This window comes from Tachyglossus aculeatus, chromosome 22 (assembly GCF_015852505.1).
Source record: "Tachyglossus aculeatus isolate mTacAcu1 chromosome 22, mTacAcu1.pri, whole genome shotgun sequence".
Lineage (NCBI taxonomy): Eukaryota > Metazoa > Chordata > Mammalia > Monotremata > Tachyglossidae > Tachyglossus > Tachyglossus aculeatus.
The window spans coordinates 18131516-18149904 of NC_052087.1; the positions used below are offsets into that span (position 1 = coordinate 18131516).

The 18389-nt window shown below is 42.8% G+C and overlaps 1 protein-coding gene across 6 annotated transcripts in view; it reads left to right on the forward strand.

Annotated features, from left to right (window-relative positions):
• The window catches only part of ANO1 (anoctamin 1), a 181732-nt gene that overhangs the window by 115849 nt on the left and 47494 nt on the right, over positions 1-18389 (forward strand). For all 6 annotated transcript variants that reach the window (XM_038764538.1, XM_038764540.1, XM_038764539.1 and 3 more), the window contains 3 exons: positions 1483-1524; positions 12746-12810; positions 14099-14233. In XM_038764538.1, the coding sequence (XP_038620466.1) occupies positions 1483-1524; positions 12746-12810; positions 14099-14233 (242 nt within the window). The remainder of the gene's footprint in view (positions 1-1482; positions 1525-12745; positions 12811-14098; positions 14234-18389) is intronic.

The window sequence follows — 18389 nt, forward strand, 5'->3', positions numbered from 1 at the left end:
CCTGGTTCCGTTAAGCATTTGAGGGCAACAATGCAATCTAATTTTTAGCCAGCCATTTAATTGCAATCCCAGAAGACATCAATCAATCGGTTATATTTATTGGGTGCTTAATGTGGTTTTTTTATGGTATTTGTTAAGTGCTTACTACTGCGAAGCACTGTTCTAAGTGCTGGGGGGTTACAAGGTGATCAGGTTGTCCCATGTGGGGTTCACAGTCTTAATCCCCATTTTAAAGATGAGGTAACTGAGGCACAGAGAAGTTAAGTGATTTGCCCAAAGTCACAGAGCTGACACGTGACCGAGTCAGGATTAGAACGCAGGACCTCTGACTCCCAAGCCTGTGCTCTTTCCACTGAGCTATGCTTGGGAGGGTACAATATAACATTCATTCATTCAATCATATTTATTGAGCGCTTACTGTGTGCAGAGCACTGTACTAAGCGCTTGGGAAGTATAAGTTGGCAACATATAGAGACGGTCCCTACCCAACAGCAGGCTCACAGTCTAGAAGGGGGAGACAGACAACAAAACATATTAATAAAATAAATAGAATAGTAAACAGAGTTGGTAGACATGTTCCCTAACCATAACGGGTTTACAGTTTAGAGGTGGGATGATGATTGAAAATTGTATTTTTGTAGAAAGGGTATTTTTGATGTGGGATTCTGTTCTTCCCTTCTGATAGACTCAGGAGTCCACCCAGTTGACAGCTACTAGCACAGTTGTATCAATATCTCTGTGCACCCCCCACTCCATTACTTGCCTGGACTCTGGGAATTAGCCTACTAGTAACAGTGTGTATTACGCCTTGCTGGTTGACAAGCAGTCCTTTTGTTGAATGGAAGGGCAAGAATGAAGGATTGGGAAATCCCAGCATTCCTTCTGGTAATCAGACAGGTATAATCACATCAACGTATCCAGAACTGGCTCAAAAGTGGGGCAACTGGTACATGTGGTATTTGATGCCAGCAAGGTCACAGGTGTGCTGGGAGAGATAACCACCACAGGAAAGCAGAATCCAGCATCAGCCATTCCTTTTGGTCTCATCCAGAGTGTGGAATAAAGAATGAATAGAGCTATGTAGATTGTGAGCCCTTGGAGGACCAGGGACCATGTCTAATTCCCATCTCTGAATACTTTTCTTGAGTCTAGTACAGTGCTCTGCACCATAACTGCTTAATGAGTACTATTACTACTACCTTGGAAATGCTAAGGCGGATGCTGTCTTACCTACCATATCTACATTCCCTTGTTTCTATAGGAGGCAGAACTTGGATCTAGAGAAACTACGGGTCTGAACCAATTTCCCACGTCTCTATGTTCTATCAGATGATCATTTTAAGTATCTGAAAAATGAGTTGTCATTTCAGAATGGATTATTTCTTTCTTTGGAGTTTGTTACTTGAGCAAGTCCTTCTGTACATGAGACATGATATCTTTGGGTGTCAACAACTAGCTGACCAAACTTTCCCTTTTTTCTAGGGGGACTACGAAGGTGAAAATATTGAGCTCAATGACAGAAAAGTAAGTCAATGCAGATGATTAACCAAGTTCCTAGAAACTGCGTTAGTATTTGGAAAATTGCCAGGACTTTTTGACAGCTGCATAGGAGAGGCAGATTAAGTTGATGCATTCTTCTAGAGAGTTATTCTGCGGTTTGCTTTATTGTAAATATGCTCATATTTGAAAAACTTCCAATGTGGTCAAATTTACTGTAAGCGGATATGGATTATATAAAGGAGTGTGGCTTCATTACCGTAAGTGACAGTGATATATTCCAGCTCAGCAGACACTGGTGCTTTAATTATTCTCTCAGTACATAGTTCTGGCCTGAGTAGGGACTTAATAAATATTTGTTGAGCATTATCATGAAGGATATGTGATATTCATTCATTCACTCATTCAATCGTATTTATTGAGCACTTACTGTGTGCAGAGCACTGTACTAAGCACTTGGGAAGTACAAATTGGCAACATATAGAGATGGTCCCTACCCAACAACAGGCTCACAGTCTAGAAGGGGGAGACAGACAACAAAACAAAACAAGTAAACAGGTGTAAATACCATCAGATAGATAAATAGGATTATAGCTATACACACTTCATTAATAAAATAGAGTAATAAATATGTACAAATATACACAAGTGCTGTGGGGAGGGAAAGGGGGTAGAGCAGAGGGAGGGAGTGGGGATGATGGGGAGGGGAGGAGGAGCAGAGGAAAAGGAGGGGCTCAGTCTGGGAAGGCCTCCTGGAGGAAGTGAGCTCTCAGTAGGGCTTTGAAGGGAGGAAGAGAGCAGTTTGGCAGATGTGTAGAGAGAGGGCATTCCAGGCCAGGGGTAGGACATGAGCTAGGGGTCGGTGGTGGGACAGGCGAGAACGAGGCACAGTGAGGAGGTTAGCAGCAGAAAAGCGGACTGTGTGGGCTGGGCTGTAGAAGGAGAAAGGAAGTGTGGTAGGAGGGAGCAAGGTGATGGAGAGCTTTGAAGCCAGTAGTGAGGAGTTTTTGCTTCATGATAAGGTTCATTCATTCAATCGTATTTATTGAACACTTACTGTGTGCAGAGCACTGTACTAAGAACTTGGGAAGTACAAGTTGGCAACATATAGAGACGCTCCCTACCCAACAGTGGGCTCACAGTCTATAAGAGGGAGACAGAGAACAAAACAAAACATATTAAGAAAATAAAATAAATAGAATAAATATGTACAAATAAAATGAATAAATAGAGTAATAAATACATGCAAACATATATATATATACAGGTGCTGTGGGGAGAAGAAGGAGGTAAGGTGGGGGAATGGAGGGGGGGGAGTGGGAGAGGAAGGAGGGGGCTCAGTCTGGGAAGGCCTCCTGGAGGAGGTGAGCTCTCAGTAGGGCCCTGAAGGGAGGAAGAGAGCTAGCTTGGCAGATGTGCGGAGGGAGGGCATTCCAGGCCCAGGGGATGACATGGGCCGGGGGTCGACGGCGGGACATGCGAGAACGAGGCACGGTGAGGAGATTAGCGGCAGAGGAGTGGAGGGTGTGGGCTGGGCTGTAGAAGGAGAGAAAGGAGGTGAGGTAGGAGGAGGTGAGGTAGGAGGGGGTGAGGTGATGGAGAGCCTTGAAGCCAAGGGTGAGGAGTTTTTGCCTGATGCATAGGTTGATTGGTAGACAGTGAAGATTTTTGAAGAGGGGAGTAACATGCCCAGAGTGTTTCTGGACAAAGACAATCTGGGCAGTGGCGTGAAGTATGGATTGAAGAGACGAGAGACAGGAGGATGGGAGATCGGAGAGGAGACTGATACAGTAATCCAGACGGGATAGGATGAGAGCTTGAATGAGCAGGGTAGCAGTTTGGATGGAGAGGAAAGGGCGGATCTTGGCAATGTTGCAGAGTGAGGCCAGCAGGTTTTGGTGACGGCTTAGAACTGAGGGGTGAATGAGAGAGCGGAGTCGAGGATGACACCAAGGTTGCAGGCATATGAGAGGGAAGGATGGTAGTGCCGTCAACAGTGATGGGAAAGTCAGGGAGAGAGCAGGGTTTGGGAGGGAAGACAAGGAGTTCAGTCTTGGACATGTTGAGTTTTAGGCGGCGGGCAGACATCCAGATGGAGATGTCCTGAAGTCAGGAGGAGATGTGAGCCTGGAAGGAGGGAGAGAGCACAGTGGCAGAGATGTAAATTTGGGTGTCATCAGCGTAGAGATGATAGTTGAAGCTGTGGGAGCGAATGAGGTCACCAAGGGAGTGAGTGTAGATCGAGAACAGAAGGGGACCAAGAACTGAACCTTGGGGAACCCCCACAGTAAGGGGATGGGAGGGGGAGGAGGAGCCTGCAAAAGAGACTGAAAATGAACAACCAGAGAGATGAGGAGAACCAGGAGAGGACAGAGTCTGTGAAGCCAAGGTTAGATAGCGTGTTGAGGAGAAGGGGGTGGTCCACAGTGTCGAAGGCAGCTGAGAGGTCGAGGAGGATTAGGATAGAGTATGAGCCGTTGGATTTGGCAAGCAGGAGGTCATTGGTGACCTTTGAGAAGGCAGTTTCCATGGAATGTAGGGGATGGAAGCCAGATTGGAGGTGGTCAAGGAGAGAGTTGGCATTGGGGAATTCGAGGAAGCGCTTGTAGACGACTCGTTCAAGGAGTTTGGAAAAGAATGGGAGGAGGGAGATAGGGCGATAACTAGAAGGTGAGGTGGGGTCAAGAGAGGGTTTTTTTAGGATGGGAGAGACATAGGCATGTTTGAAGGTAGGGGGGAAGGAACCAGTGGAGAGTGAGCGGTTGAAGATGGAAGTTAAGGAGGGGAGAAGGGGCGGAGCGAGAGATTTCATAAGGTGAGAGGGAATGGGGTCAGAAGCACAGGTGGCTGGAGTAGCACATGAGAGGAGGGAGGAGAGCTCCTCTGAGGATACTGCTGGGAAGGATGGGAGAATTGCGGAGAGCGTTGAGAGCCGGGGGGTTGCAGAAGGGTCGGGGGGGAGGGACTTTGGGGAGCTCAGACCTGATGGATTTAATTTTGTTAATGAAGTAGGAGGCCAGATCGTTAGGGGTGAGGGAAGGAGGAGGGGGAGGAACCGGGGGCCTGAGAAGGGAGTTGAATGTACGGAAGAGCTGACGGGGATGATGGGCATGGGTGTCAATAAGGGAGGAGAAATAGTTTTGTCTGGCAGAGGAGAGGGCTGAGTTAAGGCAGGAAAGGATAAACTTGAAGTGAAGGTTGATAGGCAACCACTGGAGATTTTTGAGGAGGAGTGTGACATGCCCAGAGTGTTTCTATATTTCCCCACCTTCAGAGCATTATTAAGGCCACATCTCCTCCAAGGGCCCTCCCCCAGTTAAGCCCTCTTTTCCCTGGCTCACTCTCCCATCTGCATTGCCTATGCATTTGGATCTGTGACCTTTGGACATTTGACATTCACCCCATCCCCAGTCCCACAGCACTTAAGTACATATCTATGAATTAGTAATTCATTAGTAACATTTGTCTCCCCCTTTAGGCTGTAAGCCCATTATGGGCAGGGACGATGTCTTGTAAATCTATTGTATTGTACTCTCCCAAGCACTTAGTATTGTGCTCTGCACATCATAAGCATTCAATGAATACCACTCATTATTGATTAATAAAGGAGCTAACTGGCATAGGTGGTACAGTATTTAAGAAGTCTCGACTAGGACAAAGGTGCCTTCAAATCTGGGAGTTTGAAGGAACAAACAATAAATGGCTTAATGTATCCTGATGCGCCAGTAGTAACTCGCAGTTTGACTCAATTGAGAAAAGTTCGTGTGCCCCTGGGCTCAGCATTTAATTCATTCCAAGAGAAGTGCCACGGTTCTAAATGCCCTCCCCTCTCCCATTGCTGTTTTCTTGGGAGTGGCATATGGGAGTGGTAGTTTGAAGACTAGAAGGAGTAGGAGATATACTCTCCCAGAACTAACATTCTCAGTCCTGGAGCTAGGGATGCCAAGGCTCTGCCCACAGGTACAGAGCTTTACTGGGCACAGATTATGCCCTGTCTTCCACTTTGGGGAAGGGATCATTCATGGTTGTTAATGACTTGGCAATTGTAATTCTTTGAGCCAGACTGAGAATAATGCCCTTGTTTACCAAAAACCCAGTTAAGACACTCTTTAAATATCAGTGATTTTCTGGTATTGATTACATCATTTCTCTCAGGCCTCAGAAGAAGGTCAGTGCTAGTGCAGGAACAGCAAGCTCAGGAAGTTTATGATCAAAGCTGGAGTCTTTTGTGACAGATTGTAAAGAGAATTTGAGATTCCAACCTTCATGGGATGAGGTTACTGGGGCCCCTGGCCCTTCCAGTTGTAGCCTCCTGGTTTGACTAGCATTAGATGCATTGTATAGTAAAGTTAATCACACCTTCTTCATGCATACTTTACATTTAGATTACAGAAAGATAGGGTAACCATAGCAGTAAAAACAGCATAGAACAGAATCTACCACTTCTATCCTAACAGCTGCAAACTTCATTTCTCTCCTTGCTAGTAGAAGGAGACTATAAATTCATTGTGTGCTGGGAATGTGTCAGTTTATATTGTTGTGCTGTACTGTCCAAAATGCTTAGTACAGTGCTCTGTACATAGTAAGTGCTCAATAAATAAAATTGATTGAAATAATGTTCTAATAAGTATGGCTCAATCAGTTAATCGTATTTATTGAGCACTTCCTGAGCACTTACTGTACTAAATGCATTGGAGAGTATAACCCAGCAATATAACAGACATATTCCCTGCCAACTTGTACTTCCCAAGCGCCTAGTACAGTGCTCTGCACACAGTCAGTGCTCAATAAATACAATTGAATGAATGTATATTCCCTGCCCACAATGAGCTTAGAGTCTAGAGGAAGCTAACAGTCTAGAAGGCAGAGTGGTTACACAGCAAATTTTGAGAGGGGCTATCAACTAAACATTTCCCTACAAAGCAGAGTCACCCTCCCTCTCCTGCCACTGAACATTCCCAGAAACTACACTGTGCCAGCATGGATGGAATCCAGCTTTTATTTCTAAGAGGGTTACCCTAAAAGCTGGAAAGAGAGAATGCATTTACAAAGTGCCTGACCCATCTGAGCCATGGAGAGTTTAGTGGAAAGAGCAAAGATCTGTCAGTCAGAGGACCTGAGTTCCAATCCTAGCTCTGCCACTTGTTTGCTGTGTGGCTTTGGGTGAGTCACTTAACTGCTCTGTGCCTGTTATCTCATCTGTAAAATGGGGATTAAGACTGTCAGCCCTATATGGGACAGGGACTTTGTCTAACCCAGTTACCTTGTATCTATCCCACCATTTAGAACAGGGCCTGGCACACAGTAAGTACTTAATACCATTTTTTTAAAAGGCAACATATCTGACCCAGAATAGTTATTACTTCAGTCTAAAATACTTAAACCTATTATCAATCTTACCTAAATAGTACCTTGACCAACTTGGGAAAATTAAGGCACCAATTTATCAGAGAGCCAGAATTAGACAATTATTGGGTCATTTTTGTTTCACAAACTCTGTAGCATCTCTTACATAACAAAGAAACGCTGAACTTATTTAAGAAAGATTATTCAGCAAATTTACTTCTGTTACAGTTAGGAGACTGATCTGTATGGTTTGGTTTTTTTTTCCTGAGGAATACTACTGATAACAGTGTTTTCGCTTTCAATTTCCAGCTCTTAAATGATTGTAGCTTAGCCAACAAGTTAACCATGTTCTTTAACTTTATGTGGCAAAATAGTAACCTTTGTTTTCAGGGGAATTGGTTTCTCCTTGTTTCCTTGTTCCTAAAACACAAATGACAAAGGGATTCTGTTGATTTTTGTGGAAAGCCTTACTATACTGTTACAGAGTTTTATTCTGCAGTGATGATTTTATGTTTGAATTAATTAGAAGGAAGTTTGTCTCAAAATAGAGTAAATATGCTTATAAAAGCTTAAACATTCACACCCCAGAGTCCATATTTGTCAACCTGCCCAATGAGGCTCTTCTTTACCTTATAATTATCAGCATTGCCTTTTGATGAAATACAGCATTGATTGAGGCTACTATTGGCATATAGTCAAACAAATCACATCTATCAAAGTTCCACTACTGAAGGAGCTCTTTGTGGATAAGGAGCTGATGGACTCTGATACACATTTGTGAGTCAGTGAACATGTTTGCACAAGGCAAACAAGTGACTCTTCTGAGAGGGTTGTTTTTTAGTTTCTATTTAGGTAAGGCCTAACATTGGGCATCAATCAGTGGTATCTATTGAGCACTTACTGTGTGCAGAGCACTGTACCAAGTGCTTGGAAGAGCACTATAGAACAGAGTTGGTCGACCGTTTCCCTGCCCACAATGTAAGGTGACTCCGGACTATGCTTTCCAGATAAAGCTAATGTTTTGGGAACTGTGTACCGATAGTCTTGCCTCCGAGGCCCCCCAGGGATTCCTATGGCATTATGCCTGCCTGATTGACTACCTCTCAGACTTTCTCACCTGTTTCCATCTTCGTCCTAATGTCCTCCTGCTGCCCTGGGAAGCACTACAGAAATCAAGGCCCCATAAAATAGAGGGGCAGCATAGTGCAGTGGAAAGAGCACAGGGCTGGAAGTCGGAGGACCTGAGTTCTAATCATTCATTCATTCATTCAATCGTAATTATTGAGTGCTTACTGTGTGCAGAGCACTGTACTAAGTGCTTGGGAAGTACAAGTTGGCAACATATAGAGACAGTCCCTACCCAACAGTGGGCTCACAGTCTAGAAGGGGGAGACAGAGAACAAAACAAAACATATTAAGAAAATAAAATAAATAAATAGAGTAATAAATACATACAAACATATATACATATATACAGGTGCTGTGGGGAGGGGAAGGAGGTAAGGCGGGGGGATGGAGTGGGGGAGGAGTGGGAGAGGAAGGAGGGGGCTCAATCTGGGAAGGCCTCCTGGAGGAGGTGAGCTTTCAGTAGGGCCTTGAAGGGAGGAAGAGAGCTAGCTTGGCGGATGTGCGGAGGGAGGGCATTCCAGGCCAGGGGGATGATGTGGGTCGGGGGTCGACGGCGGGACAGGCGAAAACGAGGCACAGTGAGGAGATTAGCGGCAGAGGAGCGGAGGGTGCGGGCTGGGCTGTAGAAGGAGAGAAGGGAGGTGAGGTAGGAGGGGACGAGGTGATGGAGAGCCTTGAAGCCGAGGGTGAGGAGTTTCTGCTTGATGCATACGTTGATTGGTAGCCACTGGAGATTTTTGAGGAGGGGAGTAACATGCCCAGAGCGTTTCTGGACAAAGACAATCCGGGCAGCGGCCTGAAGTATGGATTGAAGAGAGGAGACACAGGAGGATGGGAGATCGGAGAGGAGATTGATACAGTAGTCCAGATGGGATAGGATGAGAGCTTGAATGAGCAGAGTAGCAGTTTGGATGGAGAGGAAAGGGCGGATCTTGGCAATGTTGTGGAGGTGAGACCGGCAGGTTTTGGTGACAGCTTGGATGTGAGGGGTGAACGAGAGATCGGAGTCAAGGATGACACCAAGGTTGCGGGCTTGTGAGACGGGAAGGATGGTAGTGCCGTCAACAGTGAAGGGAAAGTCAAGGAGAGGGCAGGGTTTGGGAGGGAAGACGAGGAGTTCAGTCTTTGACATGTTGAGTTTTAGGTGGCGGGCAGGCATCCAGATGGAGATGTCCTGATCCCTGATCCTAATCCCAGATCTGCCATGTGCCTGCTTTGTGACCTTGGACAAGTCACTTAACTGCTCTGTCCCTTAGTTACTTCATCCGTAAAATGGGGATTCATTACCTGTTCTTCTTCCTTCTTAGACTGGGAGCCTGTTGTGGGATGGGAATTGAGTCTGACCTGTTAGTCTTTTATTTTTCCCAGTGCTTAGAATAGTATTTGACACTTAGTAAGTGCTCAACAAATACCACAATTAAATGGGTAATGAAAGCATAGATACAGGCAGAGAATTTAATCTTTTTAGCAAGATTGCCTTGTTACCATTCACTAAAACAGTGAGAAACTTTTTTATGGAATTTGTTAATTGCTTGCTATGTGTCAAATACCATTCTAAGTGCTGGAATGGGTACAAGTGAATTCGGTTGGACACAGTCCCTGCCCTTCATGAGGCTCAATCAGTCAGTCAGTCATATTTACTGAGTGCTTACTGTGTGCAGGACACTGTACTAAATGCTTGGAAAGTACAATACAGAAATATCACAGACACATTTCATGCCCAGAGTAAATTTACAATCTAGAGGGGTTGACAGACATTAATATAAATAAATAAAGTATGGGTATGTACATAAGTGTTGTGGGACTTGGGGGAGAAGGGGGCAAATAAAGGGATCAAGTCAGAACAATGTGGAAGGGAGTGGGAAAAGAGGAATTTGAGGGCTTAGTCAGGGAAGACCTCTTGGAGGAGATATGCCTTCCATAAGGCTTTGAAGGTAGGGAGAGTAATTGTCTACTGGATAGAAAAAGGAAGGGCATTCCAGGCCAGAGGCAGGATATGGACACGAGATTGGTAGCAATATAGACTGTAAACTCATTGTAGGCAAGGAATGTGTGTGTTTATTGTTGTATTGTAGTCTCCCAAGTGCTTAGTACAGTACTATCATACAGTAAGTGCTCAATAAATATGATTGAATAAAAATATGATTGAATGAATAGAGGAGAATGAGGTAGAGGAAGGAGAAGCATTGCAAATCAAAGGAAAATAGTTTGTAAGCCTGGTGGCACTGAGCCCTAAAATGAAAGTTTTTTAATGATACTTTGTTAAGTGCTTATTATGTGACAGGTACTGTATTAAGTGCTGAGGTAGATACAAGATAATCAGGTTGAACACAGACCATATCCCACATGATGCTCACGGTCTTAATCCCAATTTTGCAGATGAGGTAACCGAGACACTCAGAAGTTAAGAGACTTGCCCAAGGTCATGCCACAGACAAGTGGCAGAATTAGGATTAGAACCCAGATCCTCTGACTTCCAGGCTTGTGCTCTTTCCACTAGGACTCGCTGCTCCTCTAATTCCACATTGAAATGTTATCAAAAACCACCAACAGTAATGTTAATCTGGTGAACACAACAAGCAATCAAGAGTGAACCTTGAGGTGAGAACTTCATAGGTTTTTAGTACCAAAGATAAATAGTGATCCATAAAGATGATGAAAAAAAGGAGTATTTGGAAAACACAGTTTTGTTTGATTGAAAGTGGTATTCATTCTATTTGTTCTACCGAAAAATTGTGGGCTTGGAATTTTATTTTCAACCACCTTTTGGTCTTGCTTCATGCAAACTTTGCCTTGTGTATGCCATGCAGTAACAAGTTCCACCTCATACGAACACTAAGTGCTTGGGAGAGTACAATAGAATTAGTATACTTGATCCCTGTCCTGAAGGAGCCTATGCTGTACCAGGAGAGAAGGAGACTAAGATAAAATATAGATAGGAGGAAGTTTAAGACTACTAAGATATGCAAATAAATCCTACAAGGTGATTGTTTGTAAGTGCTTGGGTGGCATGGAAGTGTTGAAATGGCAGTTGAGGGAGTAAAAGAGGGGTGATTAAAAATTAATCAGGGAACACCTCCTGGAAGAGATATGATTTCAGAAGGGGTTTGAAGATGAAGAGAACAATGGTCTGTTTGATGGGACGAGGCAGGGAGGAAGGTGGGCAAAAGTGATTTCTCAGTAGCGGGGAGAGATGAGAATTGAGGCACTGTGTTTAGATTAGATTGAAAGGAATGAAGAGAGAGCTTGGGGTGTAATGGGAGAAGAGATCCGATTGAGAACCTTAAAGCTAACAGTTAGAAGTTTCTGTTTGATGCAGAGAGCAATGGGCAATCACTGAAAGTTTCTGAGGAGTGCCCATTTAAGAAAAACAATCCAAACAACAGAGTGAAGTAATGGACTTTTCATTTTCTTGGGTGACTTTTTTGCCCGTGGAACTTGCCTTTTCTCAAAAGTATATTACATCTCTGCATAGAAAAATGTAAATATTTAGAGCAAAAGCCTGACAACTCTACCTAAATTAACAGAATTCGTCAATACACAAGTCTCATGCCTCTAATAAATCTTGTGTTTAAAGGTAACTTTTTTTCAGTGTTAAAGCTGCAATCATTGGGTCTTTATTATCACCTTCAACTCTGCTGAGAATTCAAAGTAATTTGAAAACTGTTGACATCAATTTGGGTGTCTGGGAAGCATCCAGTCCTTATTAATCAGTTTTGGTTTCTATAATAAACCTTTTAGTCCCCATCTTTATAATGGAGTGTGGGATTAAATGTTAGCAGCATACGTTACCACAAATAGAGTGGCACAGATGCCCTTTGTTGTTGTCAGCTACTGAGAAATTTCACACTCCTGGTCATGTAATCCAAAGACTAAGTTAAGAGACTGTGGGTTGAAGGAGAATCCTTAATTCTCTGACCCGCATCCATTGGTCAAAACCCACAGAAGGAAGAGACTGAATTTACAGGACTAAAGAAGTTTCCTTTGTACAGAATTTGCAGGCATGTACAGGTTTCTTTCATTAGATTAATCAGATGCTCTGAACTAAGCCTGAGGGATAACCATGTGCGTGCACGTATATGTGTGTATTTGTGCATTTGTTTTCTTATGAAGGGTTATAAATAATACCACTCAGCTCCTGAGATAAAAGGAGAGTTGCCTTTTCATTAGGATCTAAAATTTTGCTACTGCCATTTACAAGCTCAGTCAAGAATGGAAAACAAAATGTCAGTTAAGTAGATTGGCAACTGCTCCTGTCTAGAATTGATAGATAGAGTCTTTATTAAAGATCCTTAATGGGATCAAATTCGGAGTAAAAAGGACAAGAATTCTCAAGGACCAAATCATTTTAGAAAAATTACTAATTAAATCAAAGATACCTAATATAAGCAATTTTTTCAGATATTTAGCTATTGAGAAGCATCGAGTCAATCATTTAATATGTCTTATCTTGGCTCTGCCACATGTCCACTATGTGAACTTGGGCAAGTCACTTAACTTCTCTGTGCCTTAGTTATTCTATCTGTAAATTGGGGATTAAATCCTACTCCCTCCTACTTAAACTGCGAGCCCCATATGGGACAGGGACTCTGCCAACCTGTTCAACTTGTATCTACCCTAGTGTTTAGAACAGTGCTTAGCAAAGGGTGAGTACTTAACAAGTATGATAATAATAATAATTATTATTATATGTCATGGGACTCTGTGTTTGCAGTGAAATATGTTGTAGAAATAGACAATAGTCTCATTATCATTTTCTGTTTTTGCTTTTCAGCTCCTTTGTGAGGAGTGGGCAAGCTATGGGGTCTTCTATAAATATCAGCCCATCGATCTGGTCAGGTGAGGTGAACTAAAAGATGTAATCTTCTGCCCTTCAGCTCACATTAGAGCTTCTAAGAAGCTATTCCCCAGCAACAGATAGTGATACATTACCACATTTGCAAGAAAAGTTCAAATTGAATATGGAAAGGGCTGTTCCGGATTGTCATTTGGGACTTTTATTCAGCCTTGTAATCTTTCAGGTTAAAGCGGTATTTATAGCTAGGCTGACCCACTAGGACTGAGCTAATCTGAGCTAGTCATTGTTTCAGGTTACACAATGAAAATGGGGTAAACATTTCTTGCAGAGGAAAATTCTAGGGAAAGATGCTTGGCATTCTAGTCCCTTCCAGTCTTCCTCAACTTCTTTCTAGTTTTTGAATCGTAAGAGCTTTGTTTGGAATATTTTATGCATATAGGGTAGGTTGCAGTGTCAGAGGAAGCAAGAACAGTTTTCTTGGGCTGGAAGCATGAGTCTGTGGTAAACTCAGTTCCGATGCACCTGGAGCAGGGATTTTTCTGTAGCAGTGACATGGGTGTGAGACTGGAGATAAGGACTGGGAATAGAAAGGACTGCTCACAGTCATGTAGGAGCATGTAAGGCACATTCTGGCCCATGAAAATGAAGACAAATTAAGTCACAAAAGATTTTTAGTATTGCAGATGATCTTCCTGGAGCCTCCTTATGTAACTTCATTCCAGGGCTTAGATTCATTCAAACTAATATTCAAAGTTAATTCTTCCTAGTAAAGTAGATGTCCCTGTTCCTTGTATTTAAGAATATTAAGCACTGTTATGTCTGCTCAGAGTTTAAAAGAAATCAGGCAACAGGTCTAACAAAAATCAGGAGGCGTATCCAAATGGAATCCAATGTGATGTCACCTTTTTTCTTTGTAGATTTCTCCCTGGGAATCTATGTCTCTGGGGAGAATATTTGCTGCAGGTGACTATGTGAGTTCTGTCAACATGGTCAGGAAGTGGGAAAAGGGGATAGGATTTTATACAAGGGAAAGCAAGCAAAGTTTTGTAATCGGGGAAGAGTTGATGCAAATTCTTTAGGCTAGGATCAATCATCAAATTAATTGAGCACTTACTGTGTACAGAGCACTGTTCTAAGCACTTGGGAGAGTGTAACAGAATTCGTAGACACGTTCCCCACCCACAAGGAGCTTACAGTCTAGAGGGGATCCTAATGAATTTTAATACTCATAGTTATTTCAAAGTCACTTGCCAGTTCAGCTTTCATCGCTTTTGTTTGGAATTGGTGTTGTTTAGAAGAAAGCATTTTTTTTCCCTCGCCCAATTTCAGGAAGTATTTTGGAGAGAAGATTGGACTGTATTTTGCCTGGCTGGGGGTATATACCCAAATGCTCATCCCAGCTTCAGTCGTCGGGATTATTGTGTTCCTGTATGGTTGTGTTACCGTTGATGAGAACATACCAAGGTAAATTAATTTTTAAAAATATTTTATTTTTGAAAAGCATTCTACTCCTTTTCTTAACGTGTTCTTGTCTGAGGATAAACAATGCAACCAATTTGCAATGTCTTCCCCTTTTTTTTGCTGCTACCAGTATGCTTTGAATATGCCTATCAACCATCAACCTTGTTTTTCTGACCATTGTAGCTGAGAATCCTCTGATGAATGAAACATTCAAGGACCTGAATATTTAAATCAAGCATCAGAAATTTTTCATAGCCACTTTAATGGCTTTATGGACAGCAAAGTGCACTTACTTAGTGGGCAGATTATTTTCTAGTAAATTAGGACAATGTTAATCCCCCAGAAAAATACAAAAGTCAAGTATTAAAAGATAATGAGATCTAAAATGTTCTGTGTATTATCAAAATTTTAAGAAAATCTTGTGCTTGATTCTGAGTAGTCCTGACTTAATAACCTGTCTTACAAAATTATGTAGATGAAACTGTAGAGGTGAGACAGGACACACAAATTTCATATGTAAATATGCATGGTATAATTTAGTTTTGAATTAAAAGGTGTTCATTATGAATATTACTAGAGGCTGAATAACTACATGAAAGTTTTGCTTCTTGGGGTGATGGAACTAAATGCTTAGAGGAAAATTCAATGAGAAACGAGAAACAGTTTGACAAACAGAATGTAATATTTTCAAAATATACAAAATTCTCTATACACGTAGCAATGAAAGTCCTATGTTATTCTTCAGATATGACACTCTTAATCTACAAATGCTATCAGAAGTTTAAGGAAGAAAATAATGAATATGAAACCCTAGTTCACTAAGAAACAACAAATGAAAATGCCAGATTTCTACAATAGTGAATAACCAGGGATTAGTAAAAACTATGTTTTCAGTATAATTGGGATATCCTGTCCATAGTGATTGCAAGGAATACATTGATCCAGATAAGACTGAGCGCTCCTTCTCATGCCATAAAGAAAACTTGGATCTAAGCCACTTGACCTTCATCATCCATATTAATTGTTTGAGAAAGCCAAGTTCAGTTGAAAGACTCCTTTAAAGGCCTATCAGCTACTTATGGCCTAAATACTCCTTCCTTTTATATGAGTCACCCTTATTGAATTACAGCCCATTCTGTACCGTTGCACAGTTTCCAAGGTAAGGAAAAGTTGGAGGGAAAAAACAAACAAAAGGTTAAAGAATTAATTCCTGATGCAGTCAGGACTGTTTTCACTCATGCATTCATTCATTCATTCATTCATTCATTTAATCATATTTATTAAGTGCTTACTGTGTGAAAAGCACTGTACCTAGCTCTTGGGGGAGTACAATATAAAAATAGACACAGTCCCCTGCCCACAATGAGCTTGCAGTCCAGAGGGGGAGGCAGACATTACTATGAAGAAATAAAAAAATTACAGATATGTACGTAAGTGCTGTGACTAACCAAAGCCCACACATGGGGCTGGTATGTCCAGCAGATCCCCTCTCATGATTGACAATGCAGATAATAATAATAATAATGATGGTATTTGTTAAGCACTTACTACGTGCCAAGCACTGGGGTAGATAGAAGGTAATCACGTCCCACGTGGGGCTCACAGTCTTAATCCCCATTGTACAGATGAGGTAACTGAGGCACAGAGAAGTTAAGTGGCTTGCCCAAGGTCACCTAGCAGACAAGTGGCGGAGCCAGGATTAGAACCCATGACCTCTGACTCCCAAGCCCGTTCTCTTTCCATTGAGCCACGGTGAATAGTACTGCCTCATGATTCCATCACACAGGGACCAGTTGAAGGGGCAGCAGATAAAGAAGGCAGCTTTGGGTGGCTCAGTTGGCCATGCCTGCTCAGCCAGGCAGCTGGGACCATGGCCTTTTGTCTGAAGTGACCAGAAGGAGACCATAGAAAGAGATTGCTGGGGGGACAGGAGTCAGGAGGAGACCTGCTATGATCAAGTGGTGTTTCATTGCCTGCTCTCCTCCCTCTCTCGCCATGCTTTGTCCCATGGCTTAGTCTCTAGAAAGTAGGGTGGTTGCTGGGCAGACGCTTAGAGGAAGGAAGAGGGATAGGAAGGGAAACCTTTCACTCTTTGTCACTGGCAGTCCATCCCAGTGGCACCCTGCAGCACAGCAGTCCAATGAGGAAACACACACACACACACACACACATGCACACACATCATCATCGTCATCATCTCTGTTCCAAGGAGATTGACGGTTTTCCATTTCTCCACACTGCTCACAAACATCAAATGCAGTTTTCCCCTCCCCATTCACTGTGGGCTTAATGACCTACCCCTATGGAGCAATCAGTAAGATTCTTCCCTGAGGCACTGAGATGAGTAGCTAGGGGGTGGTCATTCATTCACGTTGATGTTGCTCACTCTACCCCATCTCCCCCACGACTCTGGTGGGCTAGGTGATGATGAGAAGGATGAAGAGAAGGAGGTGGTTGAGGCAATATGTAGATTTTAAAGGCACAACCCAGGCTTTCCCAGAATGAACTTCAGAATTTGTGTTCTCCTCTCTTGTGTTGTCCATTTTCCCTACAATCTAAAAGGTAGCAGCCTCTTTAAAAGACAGACATGCCAGCATGCCCCGTCTTGGAGCTGCTTCTTTGGGAAGAACACCATTTTCATGGTGCTCCAGGCAGTGGCCGTATTGGTTAGATCAAAAAGACACAGGATTTTGCAGGCCAGCCAAGGCTTCCCTAAATTCTAGGATGAAGCTGCGTTAGCCCCTGTATAACATGTTCCTTGTGACCTAGTGGATACAGCATGAGCCATGGAGTCAAAAGTACCAGAATTCTAATCTCAGCTCTGCCATTTGCGTATTCTTTGACTTCGGGAAAGTCACTTCACTTCTCTTTGCATCAGTTACATCATCTGTAAAATGGGGATTAAAACTGTGAGCCCCATTTGGGACATGAACTGTGTCCAACCTGATTAGCTTGTATGTACCCTGGTGCTTAGTTCAGTGCTCGGTACATAGCATTTAACAAATACCATAAATACAAAAACAAACAGTGGGTTGTGGTTTAAGAGGAATGATGCCTGCAGCTTACAGCAGCAAAACAACATTGCTACACCGCAGAGCCACAAGTTGGCTGATTGCCCAATGGCCTTAGCAGGGGTGTTAGATAACTGCTATGAACTCTTTCCCACTTCATATCTAACGATCAAACAATTATTGAGCATCTACTTTGTACCGAGCATTGCGCTAAGCATTTGGAAGAATGGAATTATTAGAAATGATCCTTACCCTCAAGGAGCATACAATCTAGCGGACCACTGTTTTCCCCATCGTCCAAGCCCTTTAGAAACTTCTCCAGAAAGCCTTTCTCAATAAATTTCTAATCTCTCCTATTTGCCCTCCCTTCTGTGTAGCCTATGCAATTGGATCTGTACCCCTTAAGCACTTGATATTCACCCCACCACCCAGTCCCACAACACTTATGTACATATCCTTATACTCTGTCATTTCCCCTGTCTGTAATTTATTTTACTGTCCATCTCCCCCTCTAGACTGTAAGCTCCTTGGGGACAGGAATCATGTCTCTCAACTCTGTCATATTGTACTCTCCCAAGCACTTAGCACCACACTCTGGAAACAGAAAACACTCAGTAAATACCATTCATTCATTGATTGATTGATGTATAGCCTCACAATCGCCACTTCTGTATTTCCACCCCAGCTAAGCATTTAAGTACTTTTATCCTCCTTCCTGTCTTCCTCTTATATATACTTTTTTTAGTGTGTGCTTCCTCGACTAGGTTGCAAAGTCCTCAAGAACAGGGATTACATTTACTAATTCTTTTATACTCTCCCACACAGTTGGCACCTAAAAAACTTGACTGAATGAAAAAAATACTAATAATAGTAGTGGTAGTATTATTAAATGCTTATATGCCAAGATCTCTGCTAAATGCTGGGATAATCAGTGAATCGCTCTAACTGCTCCACTTCTGAACCACAGGACACTGGCACTACTCTGAGAGTTTGGCCCAGAACTAAGGTGACTCTGGTCTAAATTGCAGTGCAGTTCTTCTCCTCACCTTGGAAACCCTTGGGGTTGTGATGGGGGAGTTTGAGCACTTTGAATGGAATCAAAATCAGTCAGAAGTACTGGGAACCGGCAAACAGACAACCATCCAGGT